We start from the raw sequence: 19,542 nt of genomic DNA, 5'->3' as shown, positions 1-19,542 counted from the left end.
TTTGCCATTGTAATATTAAGCTATTATTGGGGTGCCTGGGTGGCTCAGTCATTAAGTGTCTGCCTTCAACTTAGGTCATGACCCCCAGGGTCCTGGGATTGAGCCTCACATGGGGCTCCCTGTTGCCTGCTTCTCCCTCTCCCACTCCTCCTGCTTGTGTTCCCTCTATCGCTTTGTCTCTCTCTGCCAAATAAATAAATAAATAAGATCTTTAAAAAAATTATTAAAATGTTACATTTACATTATATTGCTTTTCAGCAGCATTTACTACAGCAGCATTTCCAGTAGTAAAAACTGTAGTAAAAACCGTAGTATATACATATTGAGATATAAACTTTTAAAAATATGTATATATTACATATGTATAGAGAGAAAAGTGGAGAGGAAGGAGGGAGGGGGCAAAGGGGAAGAGAGAGAGAGAGAGAGAGAGAAGGAGAAATTGGTTAATTGATTGATTAACTTCAAACTAGAATAAAATTAAAAGCCAGTCTGCCTTACAGACCAAGCCCATGGAACTTGTGAAACGTGCTATGTTTCATTTAAGGCCCTATGAGCGAGTGAACCCTTTTTCTGTTCAAATGTCTGGAGGCCCACACAGAGGAAATCTGTGCCGTGCTACAGGGGTGAGCCCCCAGCAGAGTGGGTGCTGCTGAGAACACCAAGGCCTGTCCCTCTTGAGTGTAATTCCGAATGAAAAAGCAAAATCAATTATGCCTACTAAGCTGGCTTAACTGAATGCCAAAGAAAATTTGCCTCATGAAAAGGGAATTCTGAAGCAAGTTACATAATGTGCTGAATGAAAATAAACAGGAGGACTTTCAAGATACTTCCACATGAGGCAAATGCTTTATTGTAATCAGAACTCTCTAATCCAGCAATATTTAATTATATTTAGTGAGATCCAAACGGTCCTGGGGATATGGAAGCTTTTGAGATTAATTTTTTGGGGTATCTGGGTGGCCTAGTCAGTTAAGCATTTGACTGGACTCTTGGTTTATTTAGGTTCCGGTCATGATCGCAAGGTTGTGGGGTTGAGTCCTAGGTGGTGGGCTCTGCGCCCAGCAAGGAGTCTGCTTGGGAATTCTCTCCCTCTGCTCCCCCCCGCCCCCGTATCTCTCTCTCTCTTGCAAACAAATAAATCTTTAAAATAAATAAGAAGTTGCTTGGGTATTGATCGACATGAAGGCACCAAAAAGTATTCATATTAATTATGCTGCATATGTATCAGCTGTAAAGAAGGAAAACAATCATTTCCTCTGGAAAACAGCATTACTTAAAAATTCGTTGGTTGCTACGAATAAGGGAGCCAAGTGCTCCAGTAAGAATATTTGTGACTTTCATATATTAAATTTACTTTTAAACCAATTTCTGCCATTTTCTCCTCCCCTTTGTCTCTCTGGTACCTCCCTTTCCTTTTCTTCCCTCCCTCGACTCTCTTTATCCAGATCCCCATTATCTTGTGCTCAGGAGCTGTCCTAGTTGGAGATCATACTTTTATTCCCTCATTTCTCCACTTTGCCCTTTAGTGGCTGGTAAAGAGCAAGCAAAAAACAAACAACCAATGGAAAAAAATATTCTGTGACTGTTGCTTTGATTATCTCATTCTACCAATAAAGAACCTAAAGAGTTGCAGAATGAAATTGTTCACTCCCCAGTGGAGGAATGTCATCAACATGTGGAACTTTTTCTCATTATCTGTTTTTGTGTGTGTTTCTTGCAGGATCAATGTGACTCTAGAGACAAATGGATGAATGAATATCCATATGAAGAGGAAAACAATAAAGGTTGGTTAGTCAAATTGTATATAACTGCATTGAAAATCTTAGGTTGAACATGATTTTGGGGCCATTATTCTCATTAGAACACTTCTGTGTCTGGGTATGGGACAGAAGGCAATACTTCGATACATACATCTATCTGTAAAGTGTAATTTAAAAATTTTTAACCCTTAAATATGAAGAAATTTATAAGGAAAAACCTTTTTTTTGTGTAAGTCTAGCTATTATCAGTTTCATAGAACTTAGGCTGAAATTAAGGAATCAGCTTATTGATGAATATTGAGAACTGGAAGACCACTGGATACAACTGATCCCTGGGACAATGAAAAACAAAAGAAGCCAGCTTTTGTGTAAATATATGTTCGTTCCTACAAGCATAATCCTGATACCAGCACCACATGGCACAGGATTGCTGTCAGATGCTGTTTTCTTTGTGCCAGCTGAGTTAGCTTTCCTCAGAGGAGTGGGATGACTTTGAAGGGCTTTTCACAGACAGGTACCACTGTAAATTAGAGAGGGGAAAAAGTCTTGTGAATTTCTTTTTTCTTTCTTTTTTTTTTTTTTTAAAGATTTTATTTATTTGTTTGACAGACAGAAATCACAAGTAGGCATAGAGGCAGGCAGAGAGAGAGGAAGGGAAGCAGGCTCCCTGCTGAGCAGAAAGCCCGATGCAGGACTCGATCCCAGGACTCTGAGATCATGACCTGAGCTGAAGGCAGCGGCCTAACCCACTGAGCCACCCAGGCGCCCCAAGTCTTGTGAATTTCAATAGTAATCAAATACTAGCTGTCACTTTAGGTGTGGCAGTTACTTGAGCTTTTCTCCTACTCTCTACTGGTTATGATATAAAAATCATAGGCAAAAGAAAGAGAAATACAGTATGTTAAACTATCTCTTTCCTAAGATTTTCACACTTAACAGGTCTGTTTGTAGACATGTGCCTCATAACACTTGTGGAGCTGCGCAGTACCTGCCATTTCGTATTTTCCTTCCTGCGTTGCTCCTGCTACTGTCGAGTAAATGTGTATCATGCTGTTTCTTTGTCTGCCAGCCTACCTTTGCAGTTGCTTCCAGATAATTTTCCAGGTTATATCTTTCATTTAACATTGCCTTCTTCCCTCATCATTGCTAAAATTACTCCTTTCTAGTATTTGTATCTGGAAGATTTTCAGACCTCTAGAGGGCGCATGGATTCACACATGATACAAGGGAGGCTTGCGGGTGTATGGTAATATTCTTTTTCTTGACCCCAGTATTGCCTACATGGGAGAATTTACTTTGTGAAAATTAATTGTGCTGTGTATTTTTTTTTAAAGATTTTATGTATTTGAGAAAGAAAGGAAGAAAGCATGTGAGAGTGAAAGAGTGAGAGAGCTCCTGTTCATGAGCGTGGCAAGGGGCAAAGGGAGAAGCAGGTTCCCCGTTGAGCAGGGAGCCCAATGCAGGATTCAAACTTAGGACCCTGGGATCATGACCTGAGCCAAAGGCTGATGCTTGACCAATTGAGTCCCTACACTGTGTATCTTTATTTGGATCAGTGAGTTGCTATTAAACTGACTTTGGGTTGGGGAGCGGGGGATGGAGGGGTGTGGTCCGTATTGCTCGTCATTGCCCATGATGTAAATACTCTAATTATGATTGGTTTCAGTGATTTAACAACTAGCTTGCAGGGATCTTTAATATTTAACAACTGGCACTTGTGAGCTGGGGATGAGCTAGCACCAGCACACCACTGATAATTTCATTCATAAAGTTAAACGGTATTATGGACTCCCTAAGGCAAAGGTAATAAATTTAAATTTTCTTGCTTTGTCCCTATGTAAATATGGAAACTTTCACTCCTTATCATGCAAAATATATTTATCCCTTATATATGATGTTGGTATAGTATTACTTTATGTTTTCATTCAATTGTTATTAAGTTTTTTTGTTTGAGTGGATCAGTATTAACTTTGTGAGTTTATTTATTTTGACAGTGTCATTGTTCTGTAACTAATTTTATGACAACTGAAGATGTTGGCAAAGAGAATCATTGTGTTACTACTTACCCTGAGGAAAAACTCTGAAAATATTATCTTGATTGACTATAATATATGTGATTCATTCTAAATGATTGTGCCTCCTAGCATATAAAAGTCTTATTCAGAAGTCTGTATGGAGGAAGGAGCAGTGAGTATTTCTCTTAATGTGTTTGTCCCAAAGAATTATTTTTTTTCTTTTTTTTTTTCCAATTTATTTATTTTCAGAAAAACAGTATTCATTATTTTTTCACCACACCCAGTGCTCCATGCAAGCTGTGCCCTCTATAATACCCACCACCTGGTACCCCAACCTCCCACCCCCCCGCCACTTCAAACCCCTCAGATTGTTTTTCAGAGTCCATAGTCTCTCATGGTTCATCTCCCCTTCCAATTTACCCAAAAGCACATACCCTCCCCAATGTTCATAACCCTACCTCCCTTCTCCCAACCCCCCTCCCCCCAGCAACCCACAGTTTGTTTCGTGAGATTAAGAGTCACTTATGGTTTGTCTCCCTCCCTATCCCATCTTGTTTCATGGATTCTTCTCCTACCCACTTAAGCCCCCATGTTGCATTACCACTCCCTCGTATCAGGGAGATCATATGATAGTTGTCTTTCTCCGCTTGACTTATTTCGCTAAGCATGATACGCTCTAGTTCCATCCATGTTGTCGCAAATGGCAAGATTTCGTTTCTTTTGATGGCTGCATAGTATTCCATTGTGTATATATACCACATCTTCTTGATCCATTCATCTGTTGATGGACATCTAGGTTCTTTCCATAGTTTGGCTATTGTGGACATTGCTGCTATAAACATTCGGGTGCACGTGCCCCTTTGGATCACTACGTTTGTATCTTTAGGGTAAATTCCCAGTAGTGCAATTGCTGGGTCATAGGGCAGTTCTATTTTCAACATTTTGAGGAACCTCCATGCTGTTTAACAGAGTGGTTGCACCAGCTTGCATTCCCACCAACAGTGTAGGAGGGTTCCCCTTTCTCCGCATCCTCGCCAGCATCTGTCATTTCCTGACTTGTTGATTTTAGCCATTCTGACTGGTGTGAGGTGATATCTCATTGTGGTTTTGATTTGTATTTCCCTGATGCCGAGTGATATGGAGCACTTTTTCATGTGTCTGTTTGCCATCTGGATGTCTTCTTTGCAGAAACGTCTGTTCATGTCCTCTGCCCATTTCTTGATTGGATTATTTGTTCTTTGGGTGTTGAGTTTGTTAAGTTCTTTATAGATTTTGGACACTAGTCCTTTATCTGATAGGTCGTTTGCAAATATCTTCTCCCATTCTGTCAGTTGTCTTTTGGTTTTGTTAACTGTTTCCTTTGCTGTGCAAAAGCTTTTGATTTTGATGAAATCCCAAAAGTTCATTTTTGCCCTTGCTTCCCTTGCCTTTGGCGATGTTCCTAGGAATATGTTGCTGCGGCTGAGGTCGAAGAGGTTGCTGCCTGTGTTCTCCTCAAGGATTTTGATGGATTCCTTTCTCACATTGAGGTCCTTAATCCATTTTGAATCTATTTTTGTGTGTGGTGTAAGGAAATGGTCCAATTTCATTTTTCTGTACGTGGCTGTCCAATTTTCCCAACACCATTTATTGAAGAGGCTGTCTTTTTTCCATTGGACATTCTTTCCTGCTTTGTCGAAGATTAGTTGACCATAGAGTTGAGGGTCTATTTCTGGGCTCTCTATTCTGTTCCATTGGTCTATGTGTCTGTTTTTGTGCCAGTACCATGCTGTCTTGATGATGACAGCTTTGTAATAAAGCTTGAAGTCCGGAATTGTGATGCCACCAACTTTGGCTTTGTTTTTCAATATTCCTTTGGCTATTCGAGGTCTTTTCTGGTTCCATATAAATTTTAAAATTATTTGTTCCATTTCTTTGAAAAAGATGGATGGTACTTTGATAGGAATTGCATTAAATGTGTAGATTGCTTTAGGTAGCATAGACATTTTCACAATATTTATTCTTCCAATCCAGGAGCATGGAACATTTTTCCATTTCTTTGTGTCTTCCTCAATTTCTTTCATGAGTACTTTATAGTTTTCTGAGTATAGATTCTGTGCCTCTTTGGTTAGGTTTATTCCTAGGTATCTTATGGTTTGGGGTGCAACTGTAAATGGGATTGACTCCTTAATTTCTCTTTCTTCTGTCTTGTTGTTGGTGTAGAGAAATGCAACTGATTTCTGTGCATTGATCTTATATCCTGACACTTTACTGAATTCCTGTATAAGTTCTAGCAGTTTTGGAGTGGAGTCTTTTGGGTTTTCCACATAGAGTATCATATCATCTGCGAAGAGTGATAATTTGACTTCTTCTTTGCCGATTTGGATGCCTTTAATTTCCTTTTGTTGTCTGATTGCTGAGGCTAGGACTTCTAGTACTATGTTGAATAGCAGTGGTGATAATGGACATCCCTGCCGTGTTCCTGACCTTAGTGGAAAAGCTTTCAGTTTTTCTCCATTGAGAATGATATTTGCAGTGGGTTTTTCATAGATGGCTTTGATGATATTGAGGTATGTGCCCTCTATCCCTACACTTTGAAGGGTTTTGATCAGGAAGGGATGCTGTACTTTGTCAAATGCTTTTTCAGCATCTATTGAGAGTATCATATGGTTCTTGTTCTTTCTTTTATTGATGTGTTGTATCACATTGACTGATTTGCGGATGTTGAACCAACCTTGCAGCCCTGGGATAAATCCCACTTGGTCCTGGTGAATAATCCTTTTAATGTACTGTTGAATCCTATTGGCTAGTATTTTGGTGAGAATTTTTGCATCTGTGTTCATCAAGGATATTGGTCTATAGCTCTCTTTTTTGATGGGATCCTTGTCTGGTTTTGGGATCAAGGTGATGCTGGCCTCATAAAATGAGTTTGGGAGTTTTCCTTCCATTTCTATTTTTTGGAACAGTTTCAGGAGAATAGGAATTAGTTCTTCTTTAAATGTTTGGTAGAATTCCCCCGGGAAGCCATCTGGCCCTGGGCTTTTGTTTGTTTGGAGATTTTTAATGACTGTTTCAATCTCCTTACTGGTTATGGGTCTGTTCAGGCTTTCTATTTCTTCCTGGTTCAATTTTGGTAGTTTATATGTTTCTAGGAATGCATCCATTTCTTCCAGATTGTCAAATTTGTTGGCGTAGAGTTGCTCGTAGTAGGTTCCTATAATAGTTTGTATTTCTTTGGTGTTAGTTGTGATCTCTCCTCTTTCATTCATGATTTTATTTATTTGGGTCCTTTCTCTTTTCTTTTTGATAAGTCTGGCCAAGGGTTTATCAATTTTATTAATTCTTTCAAAGAACCAGCTCCTAGTTTGGTTGATTTGTTCTATTGTTTTTTTGGTTTCTATTTCATTGATTTCTGCTCTGATCTTTATGATTTCTCTTCTCCTGCTGGGCTTAGGGTTTCTTTCTTGTTCTTTCTCCAGCTCCTTTAGGTGTAGGGTTAGGTTGTGTACCTGAGACCTTTCTTGTTTCTTGAGAAAAGCTTGTACCGCTATATATTTTCCTCTCAGGACTGCCTTTGTTGTGTCCCACAGATTTTGAACCGTTGTATTTTCATTATCATTTGTTTCCATGATTTTTTTCAATTCTTCTTTAATTTCCCGGTTGACCCATTCATTCTTTAGAAGGATGCTGTTTAGTCTCCATGTATTTGTGTTCTTTCCAAACTTCCTCTTGTGGTTGAGTTCTAGCTTCAGAGCATTGTGGTCTGAAAATATGCAGGGAATGATCCCAATCTTTTGATACTGGTTGAGTCCTGATTTAGGACCGAGGATGTGATCTATTCTGGAGAATGTTCCATGTGCACTAGAGAAGAATGTGTATTCTGTTGCTTTGGGATGAAATGTTCTGAATATATCTGTGATGTCCATCTCATCCAGTGTATCATTTAAGGCCTTTATTTCCCTGTTGATCTTTTGCTTGGATGATCTGTCCATTTCAGTGAGGGGAGTGTTAAAGTCCCCTACTATTATTGTATTATTGTTGATGTGTTTCTTTGATTTTGTTATTAATTGGTTTATATAGTTTGCTGCGCCCACGTTGGGGGCATAGATATTTAAAATTGTTAGATCTTCTTGTTGGACAGACCCTTTGAGTATGATATAGTGTCCTTCCTCATCTCTTATTATAGTCTTTGGCTTAAAATCTAATTGATCTGATATAAGGATTGCCACTCCTGCTTTTTTCTGATGTCCATTAGCATGGTAAATTCTTTTCCACCCCCTCACTTTAAGTCTGGAGGTGTCTTCGGGTTTAAAATGAGTTTCTTGGAGGCAACATATAGATGGGTTTTGTTTTTTTATCCATTCTGATACCCTGTGTCTTTTGATTGGGGCATTTAGCCCATTAACATTCAGGGTAACTATTGAGAGATATGATTTTAGTGCCATTGTATTGCCTGTAAGGTGACTGTTACTATATATTGTCTCTGTTCCTTTCTGATCTACCACTTGTAGGCTCTCTCTTTGCTTAGAGGACCCCTTTCAGTATTTCCTGTAGAGCTGGTTTGGTGTTTGCAAATTCTTTCAGTTTTTGTTTGTCCTGGAAGCTTTTAATCTCTCCTTCTATTTTCAATGATAGCCTAGCTGGATATAGTATTCTTGGCTGCATGTTTTTCTCGTTTAGTGCTCTGAAAATATCATGCCAGCTCTTTCTGGCCTGCCAGGTCTCTGTGGATAAGTCAGCTGCCAATCGAATACTTTTACCATTGTATGTTACAGACTTCTTTTCCCGGGCTGCTTTCAGGATTTTCTCTTTGTCACTAAGGCTTGTAAATTTTACTATTAGGTGACGGGGTGTGGGCCTATTCTTATTGATTTTGAGGGGCGTTCTCTGAACCTCCTGAATTTTGATGCTCGTTCCCTTTGCCATATTGGGGAAATTCTCCCCAATAATTCTCTCCAGTATACCTTCTGCTCCCCTCTCTCTTTCTTCTTCTTCTGGAATCCCAATTATTCTAATGTTGTTTCGTCTTATGGTGTCACTTATCTCTCGAATTCTCCCCTCATGGTCCAGTAGCTGTTGTCCCTCTTTTGCTCAGCTTCTTTATTCTCTGTCATTTGGTCTTCTATATCGCTAATTCTTTCTTCTGCCTCATTTATCCTAGCAGTGAGAGCCTCCATTTTTGATTGAACTTCAGTAATAGCATTTTTTATTTCAACTTGGTTAGATTTTAGTTCTTTTATTTCTCCAGAAAGGGCTTTTATATCTCTGGAGAGGGTTTCTCTAATATCTTCCATGCCTTTTTCAAGCCCGGCTATAACCTTGAGAATTGTCATTTTGAACTCTAGATCTGACATATTACCAATGTCTGTATTGATTAGGTCCCTAGCCTTCGGTACTGCCTCTTGTTCTTTTTTTTGTTGTGAATTTTTCCGCCTTGTCATTTTGTCCAGCTAAGAGTATATGAAGGAGCAAGTAAAATACTAAAAGGGTGGCAACAATCCCAGGAAAATATGCTTTAACCAAATCAGAAGAGATCCCAAATCGTGAGGGGGGATTTTTCCCCCCTCACGATTGGGTGAGGGATCTCCTCTGATTGGGATCTCCTTTGATTGGGATCTCCCAATCTCTTCTGATTGGGATCTCCCAATCTCTTCTGATTGGGATCTCCCAATCTCTTCTGATTGGGATCTCTTCTGATTTGGGGATAAAAAGAGGTTCAAAAAGAAAGAAAGAAAAAAAAGAAAAAAAGAATTAAAAAAAAGAGATTGAATTAAAAATTCAATCAAGAATTTAAAAAAGGATTAAGAAAAAAAAAGATTGAAGAGATTAGGATCTCTTCTGATTTGGGGATAAAAAGAGGTTCAAAAAGAAAGAAAGAAAAAAAGAATTAAAAAAAATGAATAAACAAAAGTATAAAAAAGAAAAAAATATATATATATATTAGATAATCTAGTTAAAAACGTTAAAAAAGAAAAGGGTAAAAGTTATAAAAAATTTTAGCAGAAGAAGAGAAAAAAAATGAAAAAGAAAAAAATTAAATTAACTGCAAGACTAAAAAATCACAGGCAGAAAGCCATGAGTTCCGTTGTTTGTTTTCTCCTCCTCTGGAATTCTGCTGCTCTCTCCTTGGTATTGAAACTGTACTCCTTGGTAGGTGAACTTGGTCTTGGCTGGATTTCTTGTTGATCTTCTGGGGGAGGGGCCTGGTGTAGTGATTCTCAAGTGTCTTTGCCCCAGGCGGAATTACACTGCCCTTACCAGGGGCCGGGCTGAGTGATCTGCTCGGCTTTGCTTTCAGGAGCTTTTGTTCCCTGAGCGCTTTCCGTAGAGTTCTGGAGGACGGGAATACAAATGGCGGCCTCCTGGTCTCCGGCCTGGAGGAGCCGAGAGCCCGGGGCCCCGCTCCCCTGTGCGCCCTCAGCGAACAGCTCCCAGTAACTCTCGTCTGCCTAACCTCCGGCCGCGCTCCGAGCTCACCGAGCTTGCGACCGGTTCAAGGCAACTCCGAGCTGCGAGCTTACTGTCGGCTCTGTCTCTGCAGCCGGCTTTCCCGTTCCAATATCCGCAAGCTCTGCGACACTCAGACACCCTCGATCCTTCTGTGACCCCGCGGGATCTGAGGTCACGCCGACCCCGTGTGGGCTTCGCCCCGGTTTAGCCTCCGGAGCGATGTCCCTCAGCGGAACAGACTTTTAAAAGTCCCGATTTTGTGCTCCGTTGCTCCGCCGCTTGCCGGGAGCCGGCCCCTCCCCCCGGGGTCTATCTTCCCGTCGCTTTGGATTCACTTCTCCGCCAGTCCTACCTTTCAGAAAGTGGTTGTTTTTCTGTTTCTAGAATTGCTGTTCTTCTTCTCCTCGATCTGCCGATGGATTTGCAGGTGTTTGCAATCTTTAGATAAGCTCTCTAGCTGATCTCCTGCTAGCTGAGGTAGTCTCAGCCTGCTACTTCTCCGCCATCTTGACTCCTCCCCCTATTTTTTTTTCTTATTGCTGTTTTTCATTTTTTTGGTCTGTATTTTCAGTTACAGATGTCTCAGAACAGAAAATACATTGGTGCTTCTTTTTAAGCCTGCTTGAATCAGGTGCTGTTAGTTTTTAAAGGATTTTTTGAAAAAATGTATTTATTTATTTGACACAGAGAGAGAGAGAGATCACAAGTAGGCAGAGAGGCAGGCAGAGAGAGAGGAGGCAGCAGGCTCCCCGCCAAGCAGAGAGCCAGATGCGGGGTTCGATCCCAGGACCCTGAGACCATGACCCGAGCTGAATGCAAAGGCTTAACCCGCTGAGCCACCCAGGCGACCCAGATGCTGTTAGTTTTAACAGTGTCTGATTCAGGGAGAAAATTGCAGAGCTTGAAAATTTATCTTTTCTATGTGTTAAGTGTATTGGCAAGGTCAGTTTTAAGATGAAGTTTTAGAATGTCAGCAATGCAAGCAACATTGCCCCTGTCTACGTGATTGAAAAGACATTTGAATATCGCTTTTAAAACTATTTAGTATGTTTCCGGGGCGCCTGGGTGGCTCAGTTGGTTAAGCAACCGCCTTCGGCTCAGGTCACGGTCCTGGAGTCCTGCATCGGGCTCCCAGCTCTATGGGGAGTCTGCTTCTCCCTCTGACCTTCCCGCCTCTCATGCTCTCTCTCAAATAAATAAATAAAAAAATTAAAAAAAAACCAAAAACTATTTAGTATGTTTCCAGTTTTTGACTAGTGATCAAATCTTGCCAAGAGCCACAGAATATCATGCTGTGCCTTTCTGCTTAGGTTTGAATATTTAAACGGCCTAAATAGCATTTGCAGAATTCCTTTTGTGGCCACACCAAGAGTCTCACTTCCAGGAGCAGCTTTCATCCTCTCTTTGCAAAAACCTATATTTGCATTAAGTCCTTTCCCTTACTCAAGTGTCAAGTTCTTTTATTCACTTCCCTTGCACTTGAGTGTGTCCCCTTAGGATCTGCCATTGGAAGACATCAAGGAAATTCAGAAAAGATCCCATCTTCCGTCATTTTCTGTTCCCAAATATTGGCAGGAAATATGTCATATATGCTCTCGAATGTATTTCACCAGTTGCTGTCCCAGTGAATGAGGGGGCTTGTTCAGGGACCCGGCTCCGCAAACCTGGCTTTGCCCCATCTGTCTTCCAGCCGCTCCAGGGTATGTTTACCGAGTGCTTCTCAGCTGCTGGCTTAGAGCAGGTGTCCAGAACATGCGCATGCATATACATGAGTCCCCCTCACCAGAGTTCACATTCAGACTTCTGCTCTGTGACTACCTCTGATGAACAGCTGCATACACTGTCCAGCACCAGCAGTGGATGACTTTTACTTCTTGTATTTGGAAACCACAAGGACAATAGCAAGCTTTGCTGAGGAATCTTTAATTTCCTACCAAAAAAGAGTTTATAGCATAGTGATGGGCATAGATAGTGTAGCTGCTTTACAGTTCTTTTCCATGAAGTTCCAAGGCTCTTTCTTCAACACAGGATAGAAAGAATCACGGCAACCTAACCTTCCATTTTCAACTAAGTAGGCAGAGTGGCTCAGAAAACCCCAGGGTCATGTAAGTAAAACGTGGTCAGCGCTTGGCTACTATACGTTTATGTATAGTAGTTGCTTAGACAGTAAACATGGACTAGAACAAAGAAACAAACAGAAAAACCTGGAAAAACAAGTCGTGACACTATAATGATCTGTCTGGATGATCGTGGACCAGTGACGACTTTTCTGAATTTTAATTTTCTCAACTGCATAGTGGAACTAATGACACTTGTCCTATTTCAGTGGTTATGGTGGAAAGGAAGTATGATGTTTTCAGGAAAACATTTTAAAGCGTAGAGTTCTAAATGTGAGCGTGGTACTGATACTATTATTTTTATAGCATGAGAGAGATTCGTGACTTGTTGTATGACTTCACATTATAAAGTCATTTTCAGAATTGAAAGTACCCTCAAACGTCACTAAGCCTAACTTGTGCTTGGGGTGTGGCAACCTTCTGGAAGGGTTGGTTGGTTCCATCAGCCTTATGTTGAGTACTCTTTGGAATTTATACTATATGTGGCAATTCATTCTACTGTCAGGCATATGTAATTATATTACAAGTTTATCCTCGTATGGAGCCAAATCAGTAGATGAGATAATGATGGAAACTAGTGGGTATATCACATATTTATTAAAATATCATCCTGAATTAGGTCACTCTTCCATCAAGTTGTTTCACCTTTGGGTATCTAATTTCTCTTATCTAGGAAATGAGAACAAAATAATATACAGGAATCTGAGAAATATTATGCAGTTATTAAAGTAGAATAATGGCTTTATTCTTTGAAAAGATGATGAATTGCTCATTTTTAAACACCACCTCACACCTTTTTTTTCATTTTTAAAAAAATTTAATTTCCTTTCAGTGTAACAGAATTCATTGTTTATGCACCAGACCAGTACTCCATCCATTATTTGCCCTCCATAATACCCAACACCAGGCTCCCCCTATCTCCCACCCCCGACTCCTTCAAAACCCTCAGATTGTTTTTCAGAGTCCATAGTTTCTCATGGTTCATTTCTTCCTCCAATTTCCCTCAACTCCCTTTTCCTCTCTATCTCCCCATATCCTCTGTGTTATTTCTTATGCTACACAAATAAATGAAACCATATGATAATTGACTCTCTCTGCTTGACTTATTTCACTCAGCATAATCTCTTCCAGTCCCGTCCATGTTGATACAAAAGTTGGGTATTCATCCTTTCTGATGGAGGCATAATACTCCATAGTGTATATGGACCACATCTTCCTTATCCATTCATCCATTGAAGGGCATCTTGGTTCTTTCCACAGTTTGGCGACCGTGCCCATTGCTGCTATGATCATTGGGGTACAGGTGGCCCTTCTTTTCACGACATCTGTGTCTTTGGGGTAAATACCCAGTAGTGCAATTGCAGGGTCATAGGGAAGCTCTATTTTTAATCTCTTAAGGAACCTCCACACTGTTCTCCAAATTGGCTGCACCAACTTGCATTTCCACCAACAGTGTAAGAGGGTTCCCCTTTCTCCACATCCTCTCCAACATACGTTGTTTCCTGTCTTGCTAATGTTGGCCATTCTAACTGGTGTAAGGTGGTATCTCAGGGTGGTTTTAATGTGAATCTCCTTGATGGCTAGTGATGATGAGCATTTTTTCATGTGTCAGTTAGCCATTTGTATGTCTTCATTGGAGAAGTGTCTGTTTATGTCTTCTGCCCATTTTTTGACATGATTATCTGTTTTGTGTATTTTAAGTTTGAGAAGTTCTTAATAGATCCTAGATATCAACCTTTTGTCTGTACTGTCATTTGCAAATATCTTCTCCCATTCCATGGGTTGCCTCTTTGTTTTCTTGACTGTTTCCTTCACTGTGCAGAAGCTTTTGATCTTGATGAAGTCCCAAAAGTTCATTTTCGCTTTTGTTTCCTTTGCCTTTGGAGACATATCTTGAAAGAAGTTGCTGTGGCTGATATCGAAGAGATTACTGCCTATGTTCTCCTCTAGGATTCTGATGGATTCCTGTCTCACGTTGAGGTCTTTTATCCATTTCGAGTTTATCTTTGTGTATGGTATAAGAGAATGGTCGAGTTTTATTCTAATACATATAGCTGTCCAATTTTCCCATTACCATTTATTGAAGAGACTTTTTTCCACTATATCTTTATTCCTGCTTTGTCGAAGATTATTTGACCATAGAGTTGAGGGCCCATATCTGGGATCTCTACTCTCTACTCTACTCTACTGGTCTATGTGTCTGTTTTTGTGCCAGTACCATGCTGTCTTGGTGATCACAGCTTTGTAGTAAAGCTTGAAATCAGGCAATGTGATGCCGCCAGTTTTGTTTCTCTTTTCCAACATTTCCTTAGCAGTTCGGGGTCTCTTCTGATTTCATACAAATTTTAGGATTATTTGCTCCAGCTCTTTGAAAAATACTGATGGAATTTTGACCAGAATCTGCCTCACACCTTTTATCATTTGACGAATGTTATTTACAACGTCTCTGTGTGTATATACGAGTAAATAAAGGTGGTCTTACAGAAAGCATCATCATATTTATACTTCGTATTTCTAATGAAGAGTTGTTTTTTCATTTTGCTTCCAATATATAATGGAAGAAATAGAAAGTGGACTTAAACTGGAGGAATTATGAATTTCAAATTAATGTCCTTTCACCAGTGTGTTGCTATTCCTTGACAGAGACTCTTACATATAGAGAACAAAGTGGTGCTTTCCAGAAGGAACGTTTCTGGGAGGATGGGTGAAATAGATGAAGGGCATTAAGAGGTACAAACTTTCAGTGATTAAAATATGAAAGTCCCAGAGATGGAAAGTATAGCATAGGGAATATAGTCAGTAATACTCTAATACCATTGTATGGTGACAAATGGTGACTATGCTTTTTGTGGTGAGCAATGAGTCAAGAATGAATTGAAACTAATATAACATTGTCAATTATACTTCAATTAAAGAGTTAAGTGGGGAAAAACACTTTGAATTCTGGTAATCCTTTTTTTTTTTTTTTTTTTTAATGAATTTAACTTCAAAACAGCATCTTTTGACTTTTTGCTGGGGAAGATGGGAGGGGCACCTGGGTGGCTCAGTCGTTAAGCATCTGCCTTTGGCTGGGGTCATGATCCTAGGGTCCTACATCATGTTCCCTGCTCAGTGGGGAGTCTGCTTCTCCCTCTCCCTCTTCCCCTGCTTGTGTTCCCTCTCTCACTGTGTCTCTCCCTGTCAAATAAATAAATATAATCTTAAAAAAAAAAAAAAAAAGAAGATGGGAAAATTGATGGCATTTCTTTCTATTTTTCCCTTTCCTTGTTTTACCATCCTTTTATGATTAAGGTTATTACCAGTGATTTCTTTATTATTTGTGATTATGAACCACAATTACCAAAGCTTTAGTTCAATATTTTTTTTAAAATTTTTTTATTTTTTATAAATGTATAATATATTTTTATCCCCCTGGGTTCAGGTATGTGAATTTCCAGCACTCACCACTTCACAGCACTCACCATAGCACATACCCTCCCCAGTGTCCATAACCCCACCCCCCTTCTCCCAACCCCCCTCCCCCTAGCAACCCTCAGTTTGTTTTGTGAGATTAAGAGTCACTTATGGTTTGTCTCCCTCCCAGCTTTAGTTCAATATTAAAGCTTAGTCTTCTTATTTTTCTGAGCAGTATGGAACTATTGCTTTCCTGCTATCTGGCTTTGGTGTCACTGTGAAGGCTGAAGCAAACTGATCTACTTTTTCTTGTTTTGCTTTTTGTTCAGATATCTGTGGACTATTTTTAGTTTGCTAGAAAGTTCAGTAACTTCATTGACTATGTCTTGGTTTTTATGATTCTGTATCAGTTTTTCTTGGATCCTGTCATTAAACTCTGAGAAATAGAGTCTGTATGTATGTATTCACATTTTAAAACCATATTTAAAGTATATTTTCTTTTCATTTTGTTCTCTTCTTTAGTAACCCTGAAAATATATCTAATATTTCTCCTTGGTTTTTGCATCTATGGTCTTCATCTTTAACTTTTTGTTTTCACTTACTGTGTTTTCCTCGTAAGCATTTTTTCTTACTATGTTTTCAGTCAAGTTCTGCATTATTTTTTAATAACCCAAGTGGTTTTTTTAAACAGTATTTCTGTAGTATTTCAGAGCTCTGTCAGCTTATTTTCATTGATTTCAGTTAACTTGTCTTTTTTACCATTTGAACGCTTTTACTTCTTCCTTGAATATTTTTGTTTTGTAGACATGCTCTTGTGTTCCTTTTTTTTTTTTTTTTTTTTAAATTTGTGAAGTGTTATTTGCCCAAATTCTTTGTGTCTCCTTGGGTAATTCCTCCTGTTATGTTTGTTACTCACTGGCCTATTACTTACATTTTTCTTGGTATTTCCTGCTTTTCTGCACGGTTCTCTTGTGGCCCTGGTTCTTCCCTGTCTCCAAATGGGATCAGTGTTGGCTAGTATTGGCCTGTATCCCAGGGAGTGTTGTGGGCAGGGGCGCCATGAGTTTGGGTATGAACTACATGAGTCCAAATCTTTGACTCGAGTTAGTGATTTCAAATACTCTCTAAGTAAATCTGTCATTTCCAGAGTCTTCCTTGCTTCCATTATACAGTGGAGGACTCTTGAGATAAAGGCTCTGATTTCCTTTCCCACCTCAGGTGGGAACCTCGGTCCAGATGAACGAGCTGGACTCTAAAACATGCCGTGTCCCTCTGCTCGCTCTCTGAGTGGTACTGTCTCTGCTTTCACTGGGTAGGCAGAGTTATTTCATAACTATGATTATTACTTTTCAGAAATTCTATGTTTTGCTTAAGGCCTGAGGAGGTATATGTCAACTCCCAGCTGCCTCCCAGATTTCACAGTCTTTGACAGGTATGTTTTGTTTGGCAGTCTGGGTTTCTGACTGTCTTTGCTTTCACAGAAGGTGGAGGGTTCCCCACACCCTCCTTTTCCTTTCTTCTAAATTTGCTCTGAAAGTGTTCCATGAGTTTTAAAGGAAGAATATTTAAAATTCCGGGACATTGCAGTTTCCTCTAAGGTAGATTTTAGGGACTACCGAGCCTCCTGCAGCGTTGACAAGCAAGGCTCTGTGCTTGGACCTCCTGGTTTTTAATCATGGCTCAGCCAGGGCTCCCCCTTCACCCAGCTTCTCTCTCTCTCTCTCTCTCTCTCTATCTCTATCTCTGTCATTGTCACGTCTGCCATGTGGAAATGATGATGATGATGATGCCTCCTCTGTAAATATTGTTGTGAAGGTGCAATGAGAAAAAAATGCTAAAGCATTTGCATATTGCCTGGCAGTCACTAAGTGCTCATTAATATAGCTATTTTTACTATTTCAAGCCATGTTAATTGAGTTCAGAAGGCAGTCAGTTCTGCTTTAGGAAAATTCACTACTCAGACCAGTATTTGTATATGTTTCTTTCCCTTTGACTAAAGGTATGCTGGGATGTGGTACTGGGTGTCCTACTTAATATGTCAGCTTCTGGTTTTAGGGTTTGACTGTTCCTTTGTGTTGATAAGGAATTGATACATTAAGCTTTCTTTTGGAGGAAATACAACTCTTGAAGATACTGGATATGATATGGGAGTTGGTGTCGACACTGTCGACACCTTCTCTCATATTAATCAGGGTTCTTCAGAGAAACAGAACCAACAGAAAGTATATATATATCCTGTATGATATATATGATTTATTATAAGGAATTGGCTCATATGATTATGGAGACTGAGAAGTCCCATGATCCGCCATCTACAAGCTGGAGACCCAGGAAATCCAGTGGTGCAATTTTGGCCCTAGTTCAAAGACTTGAGAACCAGGGAGCTGATGGTTTAAATCCAAATCCAAGGACAGGAGAAGACTGTTGTCCCAGTTTAAGCAGGAAAGGACTAGTGCCTCCCTTCCTTCACTTTTTGTTCTATTTAGGTCCTTAACCAATTGGGGGATACCCACCTGCTTTGGAGGAGGGCAGTGTGCTTACTAAGTCCCCAGTTCAAATGCTAATCTCATGCAGAAACACCCTTACAGACACACCAAGAAATGATGTTCAATGTGGGCACCCTCTGGCCCAGTCAGGCTGACACAAAATTAATCATCACACCTACCCTGCAGTGTGATGAATCCAGCAATCCTATATTTCGAAGTATTATTTGTTAGATACAGGGCTACAAAGACAAATTAAATTTAGACCCTGACCTCAAGTCTTCATCATCTCAGGGACAGGCAAAATAAGTTACTACAATTTGGTGTGATTAATACTACAATATATTTAATGAAACTGAGAGAGTTGGTATGGGCAACGATCGGCTTCACATATGAGGCGACATTTGACCTGGGCCTTGAATGATCGCATCATGTTGACTGGAAGAAATGGGAGCAAACAAGAAAAGTTATGATCTTTTGTTTAAAAAAAATCTTAGTAACTATGAACCATATTTTCTTTTTTTGGCTGAGCATTAAAGTGCTCTGCAAAATTTCCTCTTGGAGTTAATGATAAATGTGATATTCAGTGATGTCATTAAATATTTCAGCCAGAATCTATTGAGGCTCATTTATGTGTCCAAATGATTTTCTCTCTCCTTCCCTCCCTTTCTGTCTCCCTTGTTCACATGCTTTCATGCTTTCTCTTCCTTGCGCACACATCTTCCTTCTCTGGACATTTGATTATAGTGGTTCTTCCGCTAAGCTTTATGTCCTTCTATTTAGAGTGCATTATCAAAGTCATTTATGTAATATATTTTACCAGAAAATTTCAGGAGTGATCATAAAAATGATATGAACATCTTTTAAACATGACCATTTTAGTTAAGCAATGTTGATTTAATGAGAATATTATAGTATTAAAGCAACATAGTAATTGATTATTGGAAACATTTATGGAAGTATAATATCTGTGCTTAATTTTATATTATCAACATCTGTACATTAAAAAAAAAAAAAGCAACCTCCTTTCTTTCTCCCAAGCTGATGTTAGTTAAGAATTAATTTCCTACTGTTCTCTAAAGGGACTTTTAATACAATCATGAATAATTATTGACTGAACAATGAGTGGAGTTCTTTATCTTATACATAATTTAATCCTTCAGTACACCTTAGCCTAATGCAAGTAGGACTCACAGATATTCCAAGTGAAGAATCATTTGATTATTGACCTTCAACATGCTTTGTTTCTCAGAACTGGTTCTGGTACCAAAATCTGTACCAGTCATGAGAGAAATGGAACCATAGGAATGCTAGGGAATATGGGATTTATTCTCAGGATTTGACC

The 19,542-nt window shown here is 39.5% G+C and overlaps 1 protein-coding gene across 3 annotated transcripts in view; it reads left to right on the top strand.

The window, feature by feature from the left end:
• The window catches only part of KLF12 (Kruppel like factor 12), a 612,181-nt gene that overhangs the window by 308,387 nt on the left and 284,252 nt on the right, over positions 1-19,542 (top strand). For all 3 annotated transcript variants that reach the window (XM_044249872.1, XM_044249871.1, XM_044249873.1), the window contains one exon: positions 1,721-1,784. In XM_044249872.1, the coding sequence (XP_044105807.1) occupies positions 1,752-1,784 (33 nt within the window). In that variant the 5' untranslated portion in view covers positions 1,721-1,751. The remainder of the gene's footprint in view (positions 1-1,720; positions 1,785-19,542) is intronic.

The sequence above is a fragment of the Neovison vison genome, chromosome 5, assembly GCF_020171115.1.
Source record: "Neovison vison isolate M4711 chromosome 5, ASM_NN_V1, whole genome shotgun sequence".
In the NCBI taxonomy this organism is placed as follows: domain Eukaryota; kingdom Metazoa; phylum Chordata; class Mammalia; order Carnivora; family Mustelidae; genus Neogale; species Neogale vison.
Note: the sequence above shows the minus strand (reverse complement) of the source record. Positions and strands in the feature narration are given on the sequence as shown.